The sequence below is a fragment of the Mustelus asterias genome, unplaced genomic scaffold, assembly GCF_964213995.1.
Source record: "Mustelus asterias unplaced genomic scaffold, sMusAst1.hap1.1 HAP1_SCAFFOLD_44, whole genome shotgun sequence".
Classification (NCBI taxonomy): Eukaryota; Metazoa; Chordata; class Chondrichthyes; order Carcharhiniformes; family Triakidae; genus Mustelus; species Mustelus asterias.
Window position 1 is genome coordinate 1,800,607 of NW_027590121.1, and position 17,315 is coordinate 1,817,921.

Below are 17,315 nucleotides of genomic sequence, written 5' to 3' on the forward strand. Positions count from 1 at the left end.
GGGTCTGGGGGATAATGTTCACTGTTTTATATTTGGGTCTGGGGGATAATGTTCACTGTTTTATATTCGGGTCTGGGGGGGATAATGTTCACTGTTTTATATTCGGGTCTGGGGGGCAAAATGTTCACTGTTTTAGATTCGGGTCTGGGGGATAATGTTCACTGTTTTATATTCGGGTCTGGGGGGGATAATGTTCACTGTTTTATATTCGGGTCTGGGTAGATAATGTTCACTGTTTTATATTCGGGTCTGGGGGATAATGTTCACTGTTTTATATTCGGGTCTCGGGGGGATAATGTTCACTGTTTTATATTCGGGTCTCGGGGGGATAATGTTCACTGTTTTATATTCGGGTCTGGGGGATAATGTTCACTGTTTTATATTTGGGTCTGGGGGGGATAATGTTCACTGTTTTATATTTGGGTCTGGGGGATAATGTTCACTGTTTTATATTCGGGTCTGGGGGATAATGTTCACTGTTTTATATTCGGGTCTGGGAGATAATGTTCACTGTTTTATATTCGGGTCTGGGGGGGATAATGTTCACTGTTTTATATTCGGGTCTGGGGGATAATGTTCACTGTTTTATATTCGGGTCTGGGGGGGATAATGTTCACTGTTTTATATTCGGGTCTGGGGGGATAATGTTCACTGTTTTATATTCGGGTCTGTGGGGGATAATGTTCACTGTTTTATATTCGGGTCTGGGGGGATAATGTTCACTGTTTTATATTCGGGTCTGGGGGGATAATGTTCACTGTTTTATATTCGGGTCTGGGGGGGATAATGTTCACTGTTTTATATTCGGGTCTGGGGGGGATAATGTTCACTGTTTTATATTCGGGTCTGGGAGATAATGTTCACTGTTTTATATTCGGGTCTGGGGGGGATAATGTTCACTGTTTTATATTCGGGTCTGGGGGGGATAATGTTCACTGTTTTATATTGGGGTCTGGGGGATAATGTTCACTGTTTTATATTTGGGTCTGGGGGTTAATGTTCACTGTTTTATATTCGGGTCTGGGGGATAATGTTCACTGTTTTATGTTCGGGTCTGGGGGGATAATGTTCACTGTTTTATATTCGGGTCTGGGGGGGGATAATGTTCACTGTTTTATATTCGGGTCTGGGGGGATAATGTTCACTGTTTTATCTTCGGGTCTGGGGGATAATGTTCACTGTTTTTTATTTGGGTCTGGGGGGATAATGTTCACTGTTTTATATTTGGGTCTGGGGGGGGATAATGTTCACTGTTTTATATTCGGGTCTGGGGGATAATGTTCACTGTTTTATATTCGGGTCTGGGGGGGATAATGTTCACTGTTTTATATTCGGGTCTGGGGGGGATAATGTTCACTGTTTTATATTCGAGTCTGGGGGAGATAATGTTCACTGTTTTATATTCGGGTCTGGGGGATAATGTTCACTGTTTTATATTCGGGTCTGGGGGGGATAATGTTCACTGTTTTATATTCGGGTCTGGGGGGATAATGTTCACTGTTTTATATTCGGGTCTGGGGGATAATGTTCACTGTTTTATATTCGGGTCTGGGGGGGAGATAATGTTCACTTTATATTCGGGTCTGGGGGGGATAATGTTCACTGTTTTATATTCGGGTCTGGGGGGATAATGTTCACTGTTTTATATTCGGGTCTGGGGGGGGATAATGTTCACTGTTTTATATTCGGGTCTAGGGGGGATAATGTTCACTGTTTTATATTCGGGTCTGGGGGGATAATGTTCACTGTTTTATATTCGGGTCTGGGGGGGATAATGTTCACTGTTTTATATTCGGGTCTGGGGGGATAATGTTCACTGTTTTATATTCGGGTCTGGGGGGGGATAATGTTCACTGTCTGGGGTTTGTGAGCTCGGGTTGATTCTGCCTCATGGTGCATTCCAGGCTGTCAGAGCTGTCATTAAAAGCCCTAATTTCCAGTCAGTGACTGAGTTGTCTGTGATGGGATGGAGAATCAGAGTGGGGGTAATGTGCTTCATGGACAGCGATGGGTGGGAGTGAGTATAAAATAAACCAGGACTACACCAAGTAGTTTTGAGAACATTGAAACCATCACAAAATATCACAGCATCATGTTGGAAAACAGAATACTTTATCTGAATCTTTGATCAATTTTGTTTGATTCAATATTGTGAGTGACTTGTTGGATTGCTGGTTATTTTCTAAAGGCAGCTCAGCACCATCATTTTGACCATAAACTCGGCCCTGGTAACTGCTGCTTTTTTTCTGCACCTTCTGTTTTAATTTTAAGTGGAACCTTAATATTTGCTTGGTACACCGGCCGATTGATCTTTCCAGGGGTGAGTGTGTCTGAGAAATATACAACTAAAAACATTCTCTATTTACCTCCTGCATTGCTGCAGTAAATATACATTGTTCTGACTCTGCCAGCAGGGCTGTGGAATTAATTGGATCGATCTTAAAGAGAGCCCGGCTGGGCAGGATAAAGTCACAGAGGTTTACAGCATGGAAACGTGAGCCAAATGGTTTCCATCTGTGATGTATCATTGCATAAAACAGAATATTCAGTCTCAGGAGAAAGAAAGTGAAATAAACCAGTTTCTGGGGGATTTACCCAATCAGTATGAGCACCTTCAGGAGAGCGGGGGGGGAGGGGGGAAACCAGTGAGAAATGTTTTAAAAACTCAGGGTGTTCCCACAGGAGAGCACTGGTTTAAATCAATTTTAGAAATGGAGAATGGCAGTGCACAAATTCAGAGGAATGTATTTTAAAAAATTAATTGATCTCAATTGCACAAGATAATTTTCTATTATGTCTTTGATTGACAATGGCGCTGTTAATTCCCAGGTGCCCCTGCGGTTGTGAACGTGCCCTATTCTTCCGGTGAAGCGGGCAGAGAGGGGAGTGATTTTTGGAGGGCAGAACTGGAAGATAAGCTGAATTTATTTTTACTTACTTTTTTCGGAGTTGTTTTTTTCCTGAGAAACAGGAAACCGGACGTCAGCCGTAGGGAGACCTGGGACGGTTTTTTTTTTGCCCACTAAATTTGAACGGGGAGGTAACCCGAGACTCTACACGTGTAGAGTCTCCCACCCTCCCTCCTCCTCTAACCTAAAAAAAAAGACTCTGCGTGAGAGCAGGTGAGCTTTCTTTTTCTTTTTCTTTTCTCTTTCATTTATTAGTTCGGGAAGTTAGCAGGGATGTCAGTGCAGGCAGTGCAATGTTCCTCCTGTGGGATGTGTGAGGTGAGGGACACCATTAGTGTCCCAGCTGAGTACACCTGCAGGAAGTGCACCCAATTCCAGCTCCTTGAAGACTGTGTTAGGGATCTGGAGTTGGAACTGGATGAACTCAGGATCATTCGGGAGGCAGAGACAGTTATAGATAAAAGCTACAGGGAGGTTCATACTCCTAGGAATGAGGATACTTGGGTGACTGTTAGAAAGGGTAAGAAGCAGACAGTGCAGCGATCCCCTGTGGCCGTTCCTCTGTATAACAAGTATACCGTTTTGGATCCTGTTGGGGAGGGCGACTTACCAGGGGTAAGCCATGGGGTACAGGTCTCTGGCACAGAGTCTGTCCCTGTTGCTCAGAAGGGAAAGGGGGGGAGGAGTAGAGCATTAGTCATTGGGAACTGCATAGTTAGGGGGACAGATCGGAGATTCTGTGAGAGCGAGAGGGACTCGCGGCTGGTGTGTTGCCTCCCAGGTGCCAGGGTCTTTGATGTCTCGGATCGTGTTTTCAAGATCCTTAAGGGGGAAGGGGACCAGCCCCAAGTTGTGGTCCACACAGGCACCAATGACATAGGTAGGAAAAGAGATGGGGATGTAAGGCAGAAATTCAGGGAGTTAGGGTGGAAGCTTAGAGCGAGAACAAATAGAGTTGTTATCTCTGGTTTGTTACCCGTGCCACGTGCTAGTGAGGAGAGGAATAGGGAGAGAGAGCAGTTGAACACGTGGCTACAGGAATGGTGCAGGAGGGAAGGATTTAGATACCTGGATAATTGGCGCTCATTCTGGGGTAGGTGGGACCTCTACAAACGGGATGGTCTTCACCTGGACCAGAGGGGTACTAATATCCTGGGGGGGAAATTTGCTAATGCTCTTCGGGAGGGTTTAAACTAATTCGGCAGGGGGGTGGGAACCTGGATTTCTGCTCCAGTGTACAGGAGGATGTGAGTGGTGAGGTGATGAATAAGATTTCAAGGTCGCAGGAGTGTACCGGCAGGCAGGAAGGTGCTTTGAAGTGTGTCTACTTCAATGCCAGGAGCATCCGGAATAACGTGGGTGAACTTGCAGCATGGGCTGGTACCTGGGACTTCGATGTTGTGGCCATTTCGGGGACATGGATAGAGCAGGGACAGGAATGGTTGTTGCAGGTTCCGGGGTTTAGATGTTTCAGTAAGATCAGGGAAGGTGGTAAAAGAGGAGGAGGTGCGGCATTGTTAGTCAAGGACAGTATTACGGTGGCAGAAAGGATGTTTGATGAGGACTCGTCTACTGAGGTAGTATGGGCTGAGGTTAGAAACAGGAAAGGAGAGGTCACCCTGATGGGAGTTTTCTATAGGTCTCCGAAAAGTTCCAGAGATGTAGAGGAAAAGATTGCAAAGATGATTCTGGATAGGAGCGAAAGTAACAGGGCAGTTGTTATGGGGGACTTTAACTTTACAAATATTGACTGGAAATGCTATAGTTCGAGTACTTTAGATGGGTCAGTTTTTGTCCAATGTGTGCAGGAGGGTTTGCTGACACAGTATGTAGATAGACCAACAAGAGGCGAGGCCACATTGGATTTGGTACTGGGTAATGAACCAGGCCAGGTGTTAGATTTGGAGGTAGGTGAACACTTTGGTGATAGTGACCACAATTCGGTTACGTTTACTTTAGCAATGGAAAGGGATAGGTATACACCGCAGGGCAAGTATTATAGCTGGGGGAAAGGAAATTATGATGCGATTAGGCGAGATTTAGGATGCACAGGATGGGGAAGAAATCTGTAGGGGATGGGCACAATTGAAATGTGGAGCTTGTTCAATGAACAGCTACTGCGTGTCCTTGATAAGTATGTACCTGTCAGGCAAGGAGGTAGTGGTCGAGCGGGGGAACCGTGGTTTACTAAAGAAGTTGAATCTCTTGTGAAGAGGAAGAAGGAGACTTATGTAAAGATGAGACGTGAAGGCTCAGTAAGGGCGCTTGAGAGTTACAAGTTCGCCAGGAAGGAGCTGAAGAGAGAGCTAAGAAGAGCCAGGAGGGGACATGAGAAGTCTTTGGCAGGTAGGATCAAGGAAAATCCTAACGCTTTCTACAGGTATGTCAGGAATAAAAGAATGACTAGGGTAAGATTAGGGCCAGTCAAGGACAGTAGTGGGAAGTTGTGCGTGGAGTCTGAAGAGATAGGAGAGGCGCTAAATGAATATTTTTCGTCAGTATTCACACAGGAAAAAGACAATGTTGTCGAAGAGAATACTGAGATACAGGCGATTGGACTAGACGGGATTGAGGTTCATAAGGAGGAGGTGTTAGCAATTCTGGAAAGTGTGAAAATAGATAAGTCCCCTGGGCCGGATGGGATTTATCCTAGCATTCGCTGGGAAGCTAGGGAGGAGATTGCAGAGCCTTTGGCTTTGATTTTTATGTCATTGTCTACAGGAATAGTGCCAGAAGACTGGAGAATAGCAAATGTTGTCCCCTTGTTCAAGAAGGGGAGTAGAGACAACCCTGGTAATTATAGACCAGTGAGCCTTACTTCTGTTGTGGGCAAAGTTTTGGAAAGGATTAGAAGAGATAGGATTTATAATCATCTAGAAATTAATAATTTGATTAGGGATAGTCAGCACGGTTTTGTGAAGGGAAGGTCGTGCTTCACAAACCTTATTGAGTTCTTTGAGAAGGTGACCAAAGAGGTGGATGAGGGTAAAGCAGTTGATGTGGTGTTTATGGATTTAAGTAAAGCATTTGATAAAGTTCCCCACGGTAGGCTATTGCAGAAAATACGGAGGCATGGGATTGAGGGTGATTTTGAGATTTGGATCAGAAATTGGCGAGCTGTAAGAAGACAGAGGGTGGTGGTTGATGGGAAATGTTCATCCTGGAGTTCAGTTACTAGTGTACCGCAAGGATCTGTTTTGGGGCCACTTTTGTTTGTCATTTTTATAAATGGTCTGGATGAGGGCGTAGAAGGATGGGTTAGTAAATTTGCGGATGACACTAAAGTCGGTGGAGTTGAGGACAGTGTGGAAGGATGTTGCAGGTTACAGAGGGACATAGATAAGCTGCAGTGCTGGGCTGAGAGGTGGCAAATGGAGTTTGATGTGGAAAAGTGTGAGGTGATTCACTTTGGAAGGAGTAACAGGAATACAGAGTACTGGGCTAATGGTAAGATACTTGGTAGTGTGGATGAGCAGAGAGATCTCGATGTCCATGTGCATAGATCCCTGAAAGTTGGCACCCAGATTGATAGGGTTGCTAAGAAGGCGTACAGTGTGTTAGCTTTTATTAGAAGAGGGATTGAGTTTCGGAGCCATGCTGTCATGTTGCAGCTGTACAAAACTCTGGTGCGGCCGCACTTGGACTATTGCGTACAGTTCTGGTCGCCGCATTATAGGAAGGATGTGGAAGCATTGGAAAGGGTGCAGAGGAGATTTACCAGGATGTTGCCTGGTATGGTGGGAAGGTCTTATGAGGAAAGGCTGAGTGACTTGAGGCTTTTTTCGTTGGAGAGAAGAAGTTTAAGAGGTGACTTAATAGAGGCATTCAAGATGATCAGAGGATTAGATAAGTTGGACAGTGTAAGCCTTTTTCCTCGGATGATGATGGCTAGCACGAGGGGGCATAGCTTTAAATTGAGGGGTGATAGATATAGATCAGATGTCAGAGGTAGGTTCTTTACTCAGAGAGTAGTAAGGGTGTGGAATGCCTGCCTGCAACAGTAGTGGACTCGTCAACATGAAGGGCATTTAAAGGGTCATTGGATAAACATATGGATGAGATTGGAATAGTGTAGGTTGGATGGGTTTAGATTCGTTTCACAGGTCGGTGCAACATTGAGGGCCGAAGGGCCTGTACTGCGCTGTAATGTTCTATGTTCTATAGTCATTCCACAGGAGCCTATTGCGCAGGCGCAGTGCTGTATCTGGGGCATGCGCAGTGTCACTGCTCAGAGTCCTGAATGCGGGAGACGCTTTTTTCAGCGGGTGAGTCGGTTGGGCTGCGGGAGAAGTGGAGCCGGGAGTTGGGGTAGGGAGGGAGCGAGCGGAGGCTTCACAAACATCCGCTGTAGGCTGCACGGCCCGAATCAGACCCTGCAGGTCCCGGGTTTACAGCTCCCAGGCTTTTATCTCGGGAACAGGCCCCGGTTATCGGCCGCCATCTTGTTTCAGCGGGGAAGGAGGGCACATGCGCTGCTGTCTGTGACGGGTCACAATGGGCGTGGTTTCGGGGGCTGGTTCCGAACCTCTATCTTCAGAGGGACAATAGGTAGCAGGGCGCATGCGCAGCTATCCAAGAACATCGGAATAAGAATTCGAAACAGGAGCCCGTCATTCGGCCCATCGAGCCTGCTGCATCATTCAATAAGATCATGTCTACTTTGCTACCCCCAGCCCGTCCATACCCTTAACTCTCTTGTGGATCAAAACCTCAGCTTTGAATATATTCAATGACCTGCCTCCAATCCTCACTGGTGAAGACAGAGTTCCAAAGATCAACAACCCGCTGAGAGAAAAGATCTCTCTTCATCTTCATCTTAAATTTGAGATCCTTTATTTTTACTTGATTCCCACACCTGAGGAAACATCCTCTCAGCATCTACCTTGTCAAGCACCTTATATCATATGAATCACAGAATCCCTACAGTGCAGAAGCAGGCCATTTGGCCCATCGAGTCTGTGCCGACCACAATCCCACCCAAGCCCCATCCCCACAACCCCATGCATTTGACACGAGGGTCAATTTAGCATAGCCAATCCACCGAACCACAGTCTTTGGACTGTGGGAGGAAACCAGAGCACCTGGAGGAAACCCACACAGACAGTGCACAGAAAATGTGCAAACTCCACACAGACAGTGACCCAAGGCCGGAATTGAACCTGGGACCCTGGCGCTGTGAGGCAGCAGTGCTAGCCACCATGCCGCCCTTAAATTCCCAGATATTTCAATAGGATTACTTCTCAGTCTTCTAAACTCCAAAGAGTACAGGCCCAAGCTGCTCAACCTGAAAGATAAAACCCCTCATTTCAGGAATCAACCAACTGGATCTTCCCTGAACTGCCTCCACTGCAATTTTGTCCCAGCTGAAGTAATTCTGTGCCAGGTTAAAGGAGGAGTGAATGTTTGGAATTTCTGTTCTGGACAGATGCTGATGGATTTTGGAAACTCCTTTTACAGGGGATTAGAAGGGAAAGATTTACACACAGCAAACTCAGACCAAAAGAAATGTTTGTCTGTCTTGAATTTCTAACCTTGAATTACACCTATAACTTTCCTCATTTACAGGGACAAGATTTGAAGATTGCAACATTTTTCCCGGACACCAATCTCTCTGAGATCTTTGCAGATGTAGACTCCAGCGGATTTAAAATGTTGAAAACAGTGAAATGGTTTTGGGGTGAGTGCTACTGAGCATTAAGTTAAATTTAGAGCATGCTCTGATTCCATGGATCTCGGGCTACTGTGACTCCTTTACCATGGATGGGCAGGCAATGGTGCAGTGATAGTGTTATTGGATTAGTAATACAGGGATCCAGGGCAATGCACTGTGAACCCTGGGTTCGAATCCCACAGTGGCAGATGTTGAAATTTGAATTCAGTAAAAATCTAGAATTGGAAGTCCATTGATGACAATTGTTGTAAAAATCCATCTGATTTAATAATTTCCTTTAAAGAAGGAAATCTACCACATCCCCCAGCAATGCAAGCCACTCAGTTCAAGGGCAATGAGTTATGGGCAGTAGATGCTGATGCAGCCAGCACATAGAGTCATAGAGCAATACAGCACGGAAACAGGCCCTTAGGCCCAACTGATCCATGCCAACCATGGTGCCCTCCCAGCTAGTCCCAAATGCCCGTGTTTGGCTCATGAATTGGAAAGGATTAGAGAGATATGTACTTATCCAAATGCTTTTTAAATGTTTAAACCTGCTGTTTGAACATTCAACCACTTTCTCTGGCAGCTCAATCCATGTACACATCACCCTCTGCATGAAGAAGTTGCCCCTCAGGTCCCTTTTAATCATTCCCCTCTCATATTAAATCTATGTCCTCTAGTTTTCAATTCCCCGACCCTGGCAAAAAGACAATGTGGGTTCATCCTATCTATGCCCCTCATTATTTAATACACCTCAATATAGTCACCCCACATTCTCCTACATTCGAAGGAATAAACCCGAGCCTGTCCAACCTCTCATGATCATTCAGACCCATTAGTCCCGGCAACATCCTCATAAATCTTCTTTGCACTCTTTACAGTTTATCAATGTTTTTCCTATAACAGGGTTACAAAAACTGTCCGCAATACTCCAAGTGCAGCCTCACCAACGACTCATACAACTATAACATAATGTCCCAACTCCTATACTCAGTGCCCTGACTGATGAAGGCCAGTGTGCTAAATGCCTTCTTCACCACTCTGTCTACCTGTGACATCACTTTCAACGAACAATATACTTGTACTCCTGGGTTCCTCTGTTCCTCAACACTCCCCAGGGCCTTACCATTCACTGTATAAGTCCTACCCTGGTTTGACTTTCCAAAATGCAACACTCACACTTAAGACCATAAGACATAAGAGCAGAATTAGGCCACTTGGCCCATTGAGTCTGCTCCGCCATTCAATCATGGCAGATATTTTTCTCATCCCCATTCTCCTGCCTTTTTGCCATCACCCCTGATCCCCTTATTAATCAAGAACCTATCTATCTCTGTCTTAAAGACAGTCAATGACCCGGCCTCCACAGCCTTCTGCGGCAAAGAGTTCCACAAATTCCCCACTCTCTGGCTGAAGAAATTCCTCCTTATCTCTGTTTTAAAGGATCGTCCCTTTAGCCTGAGGTTGTGCCTCTGTGCTCTGTATTATTTGTACTGAAATCCATTTGCCAATCATCGGCTCACTTCCTTAACCGATCAACTGATGAAGATCCCCCTGTATATATATATATTTCCAGACGTCTCTTCCCTCAGAGGGCTGTTCGTCTTTTGGATTTCTCTTCTACAGGGACCAGTGGAGGCTGAAGATCATTGAATATATTCCAGTTAGACAGATCTTTGATGACAAGGGTGTCAAGGGTTATGGGGAACAGACAAGAAGATGGAGCAAAAGCTAAGATGTGGGGGGATTTCTTCACTCAAGGATGTGGTAAAGCTTTGGAATTCTCAACCCCTGAGGACAGTGAAACCTCAGTCATCAACTACTTGCAAGAGAGCGATTGATTGGTTTCTAGATATTGAGGATATCAAGGGATATGGGTTTAGTGTGGGGAGAATGATGCTGAGGTAGATGAACGAATTATCTCATTGAATAGTTTAAAAGGCTCGATGGGCCAAATGGCCGACTGCAGCTCCTATTTGTTATGGTCTCTGTGTCCAGGACAAGAAGCAGTGAGCATGGATCTGTCAATCAGCACCTTCAGGAGAATTGGGAGGGTGAATATTAGATACAGCAGAGTGAGAATGGAGGGAGAGTGTGTGGGATGGCGATTTACAGCTTCTTGGGACTGAAATAGGAAAGAATGTTCGATAGAAACTAGAATTGTCTGTTCTGAATTTCTATCCTGTACTGATACTGATGACTTTTGTAAACTTGTTTTACAGGATATTGAAAGAGGAATCACAGGCCGAAATCTCAAACGTCACGTCAGATCTGACAGAGTCATATTCCATGGGAGCTGAATATCATCGGCCTTTGAATCTAGAAGGAGAAATGGTTGTCCAGTCTGTTGATTTGAAAAGATTTCAAACATCAGTGTGACTGGAAAAACACCAACACACGGCCACACTGGAGTGAGAGTCTTCCAGTGCACTGACTAAAGAGCTTTAACCAGTTACACAGCCTGAATAACTATCACACCATTCACAGCGGGGAGAGACTGTACCCGTGTTCTGTGTGTGGACAAGGCTTCAACTGATTGTCCACCCAAGGGAGAGGCAAGGACACCTGCACCATGGAGAAACCATGGAAATGTGCGGACTGTGCGAAGAGATACAGATACCCAAATGAGCTGGAAGCTCATCGGCGCAACCACATTGGGGAGAGGCCATTCACCTGCTCTCAGTGTGGGAAGGGATTCACTCGGTTATCCATCCTGCAGTCACACCAGCAAGTTCACACTGGGGAGAGACCGTTCACCTGCTCTCAGTGTGGGAAGGGATTCACTCGGTTATCCACCCTGCAGAAACACCAGCGAGTTCACACTGGGGAGAGGCCATTCACCTGCTCTCAGTGTGGGAAGAGATTCACTCGGTTATCCATCCTGCAGTCACACCAGCGAGTTCACACTGGGGAGAGGCCGTTCACCTGCTCTCAGTGTGGGAAGGGATTCTGTGATCCATCCAGCCTGCGGATACACCAGCGGGTTCACACTGGGGAGAGGCCATTCACCTGCTCTCAGTGTGAGAAGGGATTCTGTAATCCATCCAGCCTGCTGAGACACCAGCGAGTTCACAGTGGGAAGAGGCCGTTCACCTGCTCTCAGTGTGGGAAGGGATTCTATGATTCATCCAGCCTGCGGATACACCAGCGGGTTCACACTGGGGAGAGGCCATTCACCTGCTCTCAGTGTGGGAAGGGATTCACTTGGTCAAACCAGCTGCAGAGACACCAGCGAGTTCACACTGGGGAGAGGCCATTCACCTGCTCTCAGTGTGGGAAGGAATTCACTCGGTCATCCCAGCTGCAGAGACACCATGAAGTTCACACTGGGGAGAGGCCGTTCACCTGCTCTCAGTGTGAGAAGGGATTCACTCGATTATCCAGCCTGCGGATACACCAGCGAGTTCATACTGGGGAGAGGCCATTCACCTGCTCTCAGTGTGGGAAGGGATTCAGTCTTTCATCCCAGCTGCTGAGACACCAACGAGTTCACGAGTGATTCCAGGGGTTGGATTCTGCTGTTATTGTTTCTGCTCTCAGTTACATCCAGGACTGCATTTTGTTCATTCTCACAGTTGGTCAATGGGGAGGATGCTCTGATTGTGGGAAGGGATTCACTGATTCATCCGACCTGCTGAAACACCAGAGAATTCATAATGGGGAGAGGCCATTTATCTGCTCCGAGTGTGGGAAGGGATTTACTCAGTCATTCAACCTGCTAAAACACCAGCCTAGTCACACTGGAGAAAGGCCATTCACTTGCTCCAGTTGTGGGAAGGGATTTATTGATTCATCCAGCCTGCGGAGGCACCAGCGAGTTCACACCAGGGAGAGACCATTCACCACCTCTGATTGTGGCAAGGGATTCAGTCAATCATCCAACCTGGTAAAGCACCAGCGAATTCACACTGGGGACAGGCCATTCACCTGCTCCGTGTGTGGGAAGGGATTCACTCGGTCACCTCACCTGCTGAAACACCATCATGTTCACGAGTGATTGCAAGGACTGAATTTTGCTGTTAATCTCATCGAGGTCCCAACCATTTTCATTGGTGTCTGTTTCTGCTGATGTTAATAAACCCTGGCCCAGTTGTAAGATTTGTATTGTGGATTGTCTTGTCTGAGTCCTGAACTCGTAAATAAAAACAAGAAGTGCTGTAAAAACTCAGCAGGTCTGACAGCATCTCTGGAGAGAGAAACAGAGCTAATGTTTTGACACTGAAGAAGAGTCACATTCAACTGGAAACATTAATTGTTCCTGTCTTTACAGATTCTGTCAGACGTACTGAGATTTTGCAGCAACTTCTGTTTTTAGAATGACGGTGAATGTTGGATACATGAATCAGAGATTGGTGTAAAACTGGAATCTGCTCCTAAATGAAAGTGAAACAGCAGGTTAAAGTTTCCAGTCTGAAAAGTACCATGGTTGTTATACATACCATTTTAAGGCTGGTTTTAACTCATTTAAAATAAACCTATTTAAAATATATTTGTTAAAGTCAGTATTAAAATACGAGTTGGATGAGTTCACAGGAGCCTGTTAACCACTGGGACAATTATTCAACAAACATTGGATTTCCAGATAGAGAAGAAGCTGCAGTTTGTTTGCAGGAATTCCCTGTTTTATTGATGTGTGTGTGTTAGACATCAGGATAACTAAAACTACACAAACCTGGACATCAATGGTGAGATGATTGACAGTTACTCTGGGAATCACTCCCACTGTGAAACTTCAGCACTGACACTGCTGAATGTTGTCGGCTCAGGGAGTGGGACCTCCAGGAGTGGACTGTAAAAAAGCTGGGTTTCAGTATCCTGACTAATATATGGTGAGGAACCAGAAAAATCCTTACTGAGGAACTGTCTGGGGTTTTACCAGTGTAGGTTCAGGGGCGAATGATTCCTGACTCCCTGAAATGTCTGATATTGAACCCAGTTTGGAACAAGATTCATTCAGTTTCCAGGAGAATAGAGACAAATATCACCCACAACTGAGAGAGAGAAAAACAGCCACCTTGATCAATGACTTGGATGAAGCCAGAATTGATGATACAAAGATAGGTAGAAAAGCAAGCTGTGAGGTTGTTACAAAAAATCTGTAAGGGGCACAGATAAGTTACCTGAATGGACAGAAAAATGGCAGATGGAGTATAGTGCGGGAAAGTGGGAGCTTTTCCGCTTTGGCAGGAAGAATAGAGAAGCAAAAAATTGTTTAAATATACAGAAACTGAAGAATACTGCCATAGAGAGGAATCTGGGTGTCCTTGTACATGAATCGTGAAAAAATAGGATGAAGGTACAGCAAGTAAAGAAGAAGGCAAATGGAGTGTTGGACTTTACTGCAAGGAGTGGAGTTTGAAAAAGGGAACTTGCTGCACCTACACAGGACATTGCTGAGATAGCAGCTGGAATACTGTGTAAGGTTCTGGTCTCCCTACTTATGGAATGACATGCTTTCCTTGGAATGAGTTCAGAGAAGGTCCATTCCTCAGATGAAGGTGTTGTCTTTTGAGGAAAGATTGTAAGGTGTAGGTGAGAATTCTCCCATCTCGCCCACCACAGGAATCGTCGCGGGCCGGGGGGGGGACCACAAAGGCCCATTGACCTCGGGCAGGATTCTCCAGTTTTGGGGTGAGCGCGGCCGGAGAATCCAACTCATTGTCTTTTGAGGAAAGGTTGCACCTCTAATCATTAGGTTTAGAAGAATGAGCAGTGAACTTTCTGAAACATATAAGATTCTCATGGGGGGTTGACAGGCTAGAGGCCAAGAGGATGATTCATGAAGGAGTCTTGAACTTGGTGCCACAGATCAACAAGAGTCAAGGGTATTGTTTCAGCCCTTACAGACACCAATACTTTATCCTCAGTTTTAGTCATGTTAGCTGGTGTTGTCCACCCAATGGGACAGGCCCTGTTTCATGTGAGAGTTTTTGATTTGATTTGATTTACTATTATCACATGTATTGGGATACAGTGAAAGGTAGTTTCTTGCGCACTATACAGACAAAACATACATTCATAAAGTACATCGGGGGAAAGGAAAAAAGAGGGTGTAGAATATAGTGTTACAGTCATAGCGAGGGTGTAGAATAAGATCAATTTAATATACGTTGGTCCATTCAAAAGTCGGATAGCAGGGAAGAAGCTGCTCTTGAGTCAGTTGGTACATCACGTGGGTGGGTGGGTGGGAGGATGGCTGCGTTTGTTCGTTTTTGTGCATGAGGATGTGGGTATCTGAGTGAAGCTGCTTCTCATCAGTTGCAACACAACCTTCCTCCGAGCAATGATAGGTCTCCGAGTTTCCAACTGAGTGATTTGAGTGATTCAGAGATTTTCCATCCAGACTGACTGAGTGCTGCGTAAAACCTGACATCTACACAACCTGACCCCACTTCTCCTGGAACAACATGAAGTGTTGGCTGCTTTCCTGATCCCTTCCTTTCCCCTCACCATTATCCTCAGATAGTTCACAAATTCCATTGTACCTCATCCTCCAATGGTCTCCATTTTAAATATTTCCATCAGTCTTGCCAACAGATAGCAATGGGATTGGTGCCATCACAGTGATAAACTCTGAAATACTGCCTCTCGGATCTAGATCTCCCCACCAAATCTTCACCTGAGTTCCACTTTTTAGTCTGAAGAAATTAATATAATTTAACTTTCAACAGTACCTTCCAACACTGCGACCTTTACCTTCCAATCCTACAAACTCTACCACCGAGAGACAAGGGCAGCAGATAATTGGCAACATGGACAACTGACATTATCAAAGAACGAAGAACAGTACAGCAGAGGAACAGACCCTTTACCGAAAAACAATGGCACCCAAGACATAAACAATCCTGACTTGGAATCATGTTGCTGTCCTTTCACTGTTGCTGATCAAAAATCCTGGAAATCCCTTCGTAACAGCATCTTCGACTGCGGCAAACTTATAAATATAGGAGAGGAGTAGATCATTCAGCCCCTTGACCCATTTAATTAGATCACGGCTGATCTGACAGTAACTTCAAATCTGCAGTTCAAGAAGGCAGCCCCAATCACCTTCTCAAGAATAATTTGGGGTGGGCGATTGATGCTGGTCGAGCCAGCAATGCCCACATTGTATAAACAAATATAAAACCCCATTAAAACTGATTCAGCGCGCCCCCTCCCTACAGAATGAAAAAGATTGGTTTTAAGATCAGTTAGAACCACAGAACATTACAGCACAGAAACAGGCCATTTGGCCCTTCTTGGCTGTGCTGAGCCACTTTTCTGTCTAGTCCCACTGACCTGGACCATATCCCTCCACACCCCTCTCATCCATGTACCTGTCCAAGTTTTTCTTAAATGTGAAAAGTGAGCCCGCATTCATCACCTCATCTGGCAGCTCATTCCAAACTCCCATCACTCTCTGTGTGAAGAAGACCCCCACTAATATTCCCTTTAAACATTTCCCCCCTCACCCTTAACCCATGTCCTCTTGTTATTTTCTCCCCTAGCCTCAGTGGAAAAAGCCTGCTTGCATTCATTCTATCTATACCCATCATAATTTTATACACCTCTATCAAATCTCCCCTCATTCTTCTACGCTCCAGGGAATAAAGTCCTAACCTTTCTCTGTAACTCAGTTTCTCAAGTCCCGGCAACATCCTTGTAAACCTTCTCTGCACTCTTTCAACCTTATTAATATCCCTCCTGTAATTAGGTGACCAAAACTGCACAAAATACTCTAAATTCGGCCTCACCAATGTCTTATACAACCTCACCATAACATTCCAACTCCACACACAGCCCTTCTATTTGTGATTTTGCATGAACTATTAACATCATTTATTTTCACCCCAGCTCCACTGTCTGCTCTGGCACTCTGGTTCCCATCCCCCTGCAAATCTAGTTTAAACCCTTCCCAAGAACACTAGCAAACCTTCCTGCAAGTATATTGGTCCCCTTGTAGTTCAGGTGTAACCCATCTCTCTTGTACAGGTCCCACCTGCCCCAGAAGAGGTTCCAATGATCTAGAAATCTGAAACCCTGCCCCCTACACCAGTTCCTCAGCCACGTGTTCATCCACCTGAGCATCCTACTCTTACCCTCACTGGCACGTGGCACAGGTAGCAATCCTGAGATGACTACCCTCGGGGTCCTGCTTTTTAACTTCCCACCAAGTTGTTCCTTTGTAGTCACTGATATTTAACTGATATTCCTTTATAGTCACCTGATGAAGGAGCAGCGCTCCGAAAGCTAGTGGCTTTTGCTACCAAATAAACCTGCTGGACTTTAATCTGGTGGTGTGAAATTTCTTACTCTATTCTCTCTCCACAGATGCTCAGTCCTGCTGAGATTTTCCAACATTTACTGTCTTTATCTCAGTGATAAATGTTGATGTGTTTGCTCCGCACCCACAGGGCTCCATCTGTTTGCTCTGCACCCACAGGGCTCCATCTGTTTGCTCCGCACCCACAGGGCTCCATCTGTTTGAAGCCACAAACAGAAAGATCCAGTTTTCCCCTGGAGTTTGACACAGAGCAACTTTCACAATGATGCAGAGTTTCAGACAATGAGGGAGATCCGGACTCAGCCCCGCCCCCATTCACTCTGATTGTTGGAGGACCAGCCGCTCCCGCTCGGTCCTCCAGCCCCGCCCCCTTTTCCTTGGTCCGGAACCGCTGTCAATCACTGTCCGGTCATTGTGATGTGGAGCATGCGCAGTGCCGCTGGGAGCTCAGGATTGCGGCGGTGGGAATTTTCAGCGGATCCGACGC

General features: G+C 45.7%; 1 protein-coding gene across 1 annotated transcript in view; it reads left to right on the plus strand.

Moving 5' to 3' along the window:
* The window catches only part of LOC144482991 (uncharacterized), a 160,993-nt gene that overhangs the window by 6,720 nt on the left and 136,958 nt on the right, over positions 1-17,315 (plus strand). The window contains exons 2-3 of the mRNA XM_078201817.1: positions 8,475-8,586; positions 10,788-12,060. Coding sequence (XP_078057943.1) covers positions 11,138-12,060 — 923 coding nt within the window. The 5' untranslated portion in view covers positions 8,475-8,586; positions 10,788-11,137. The remainder of the gene's footprint in view (positions 1-8,474; positions 8,587-10,787; positions 12,061-17,315) is intronic.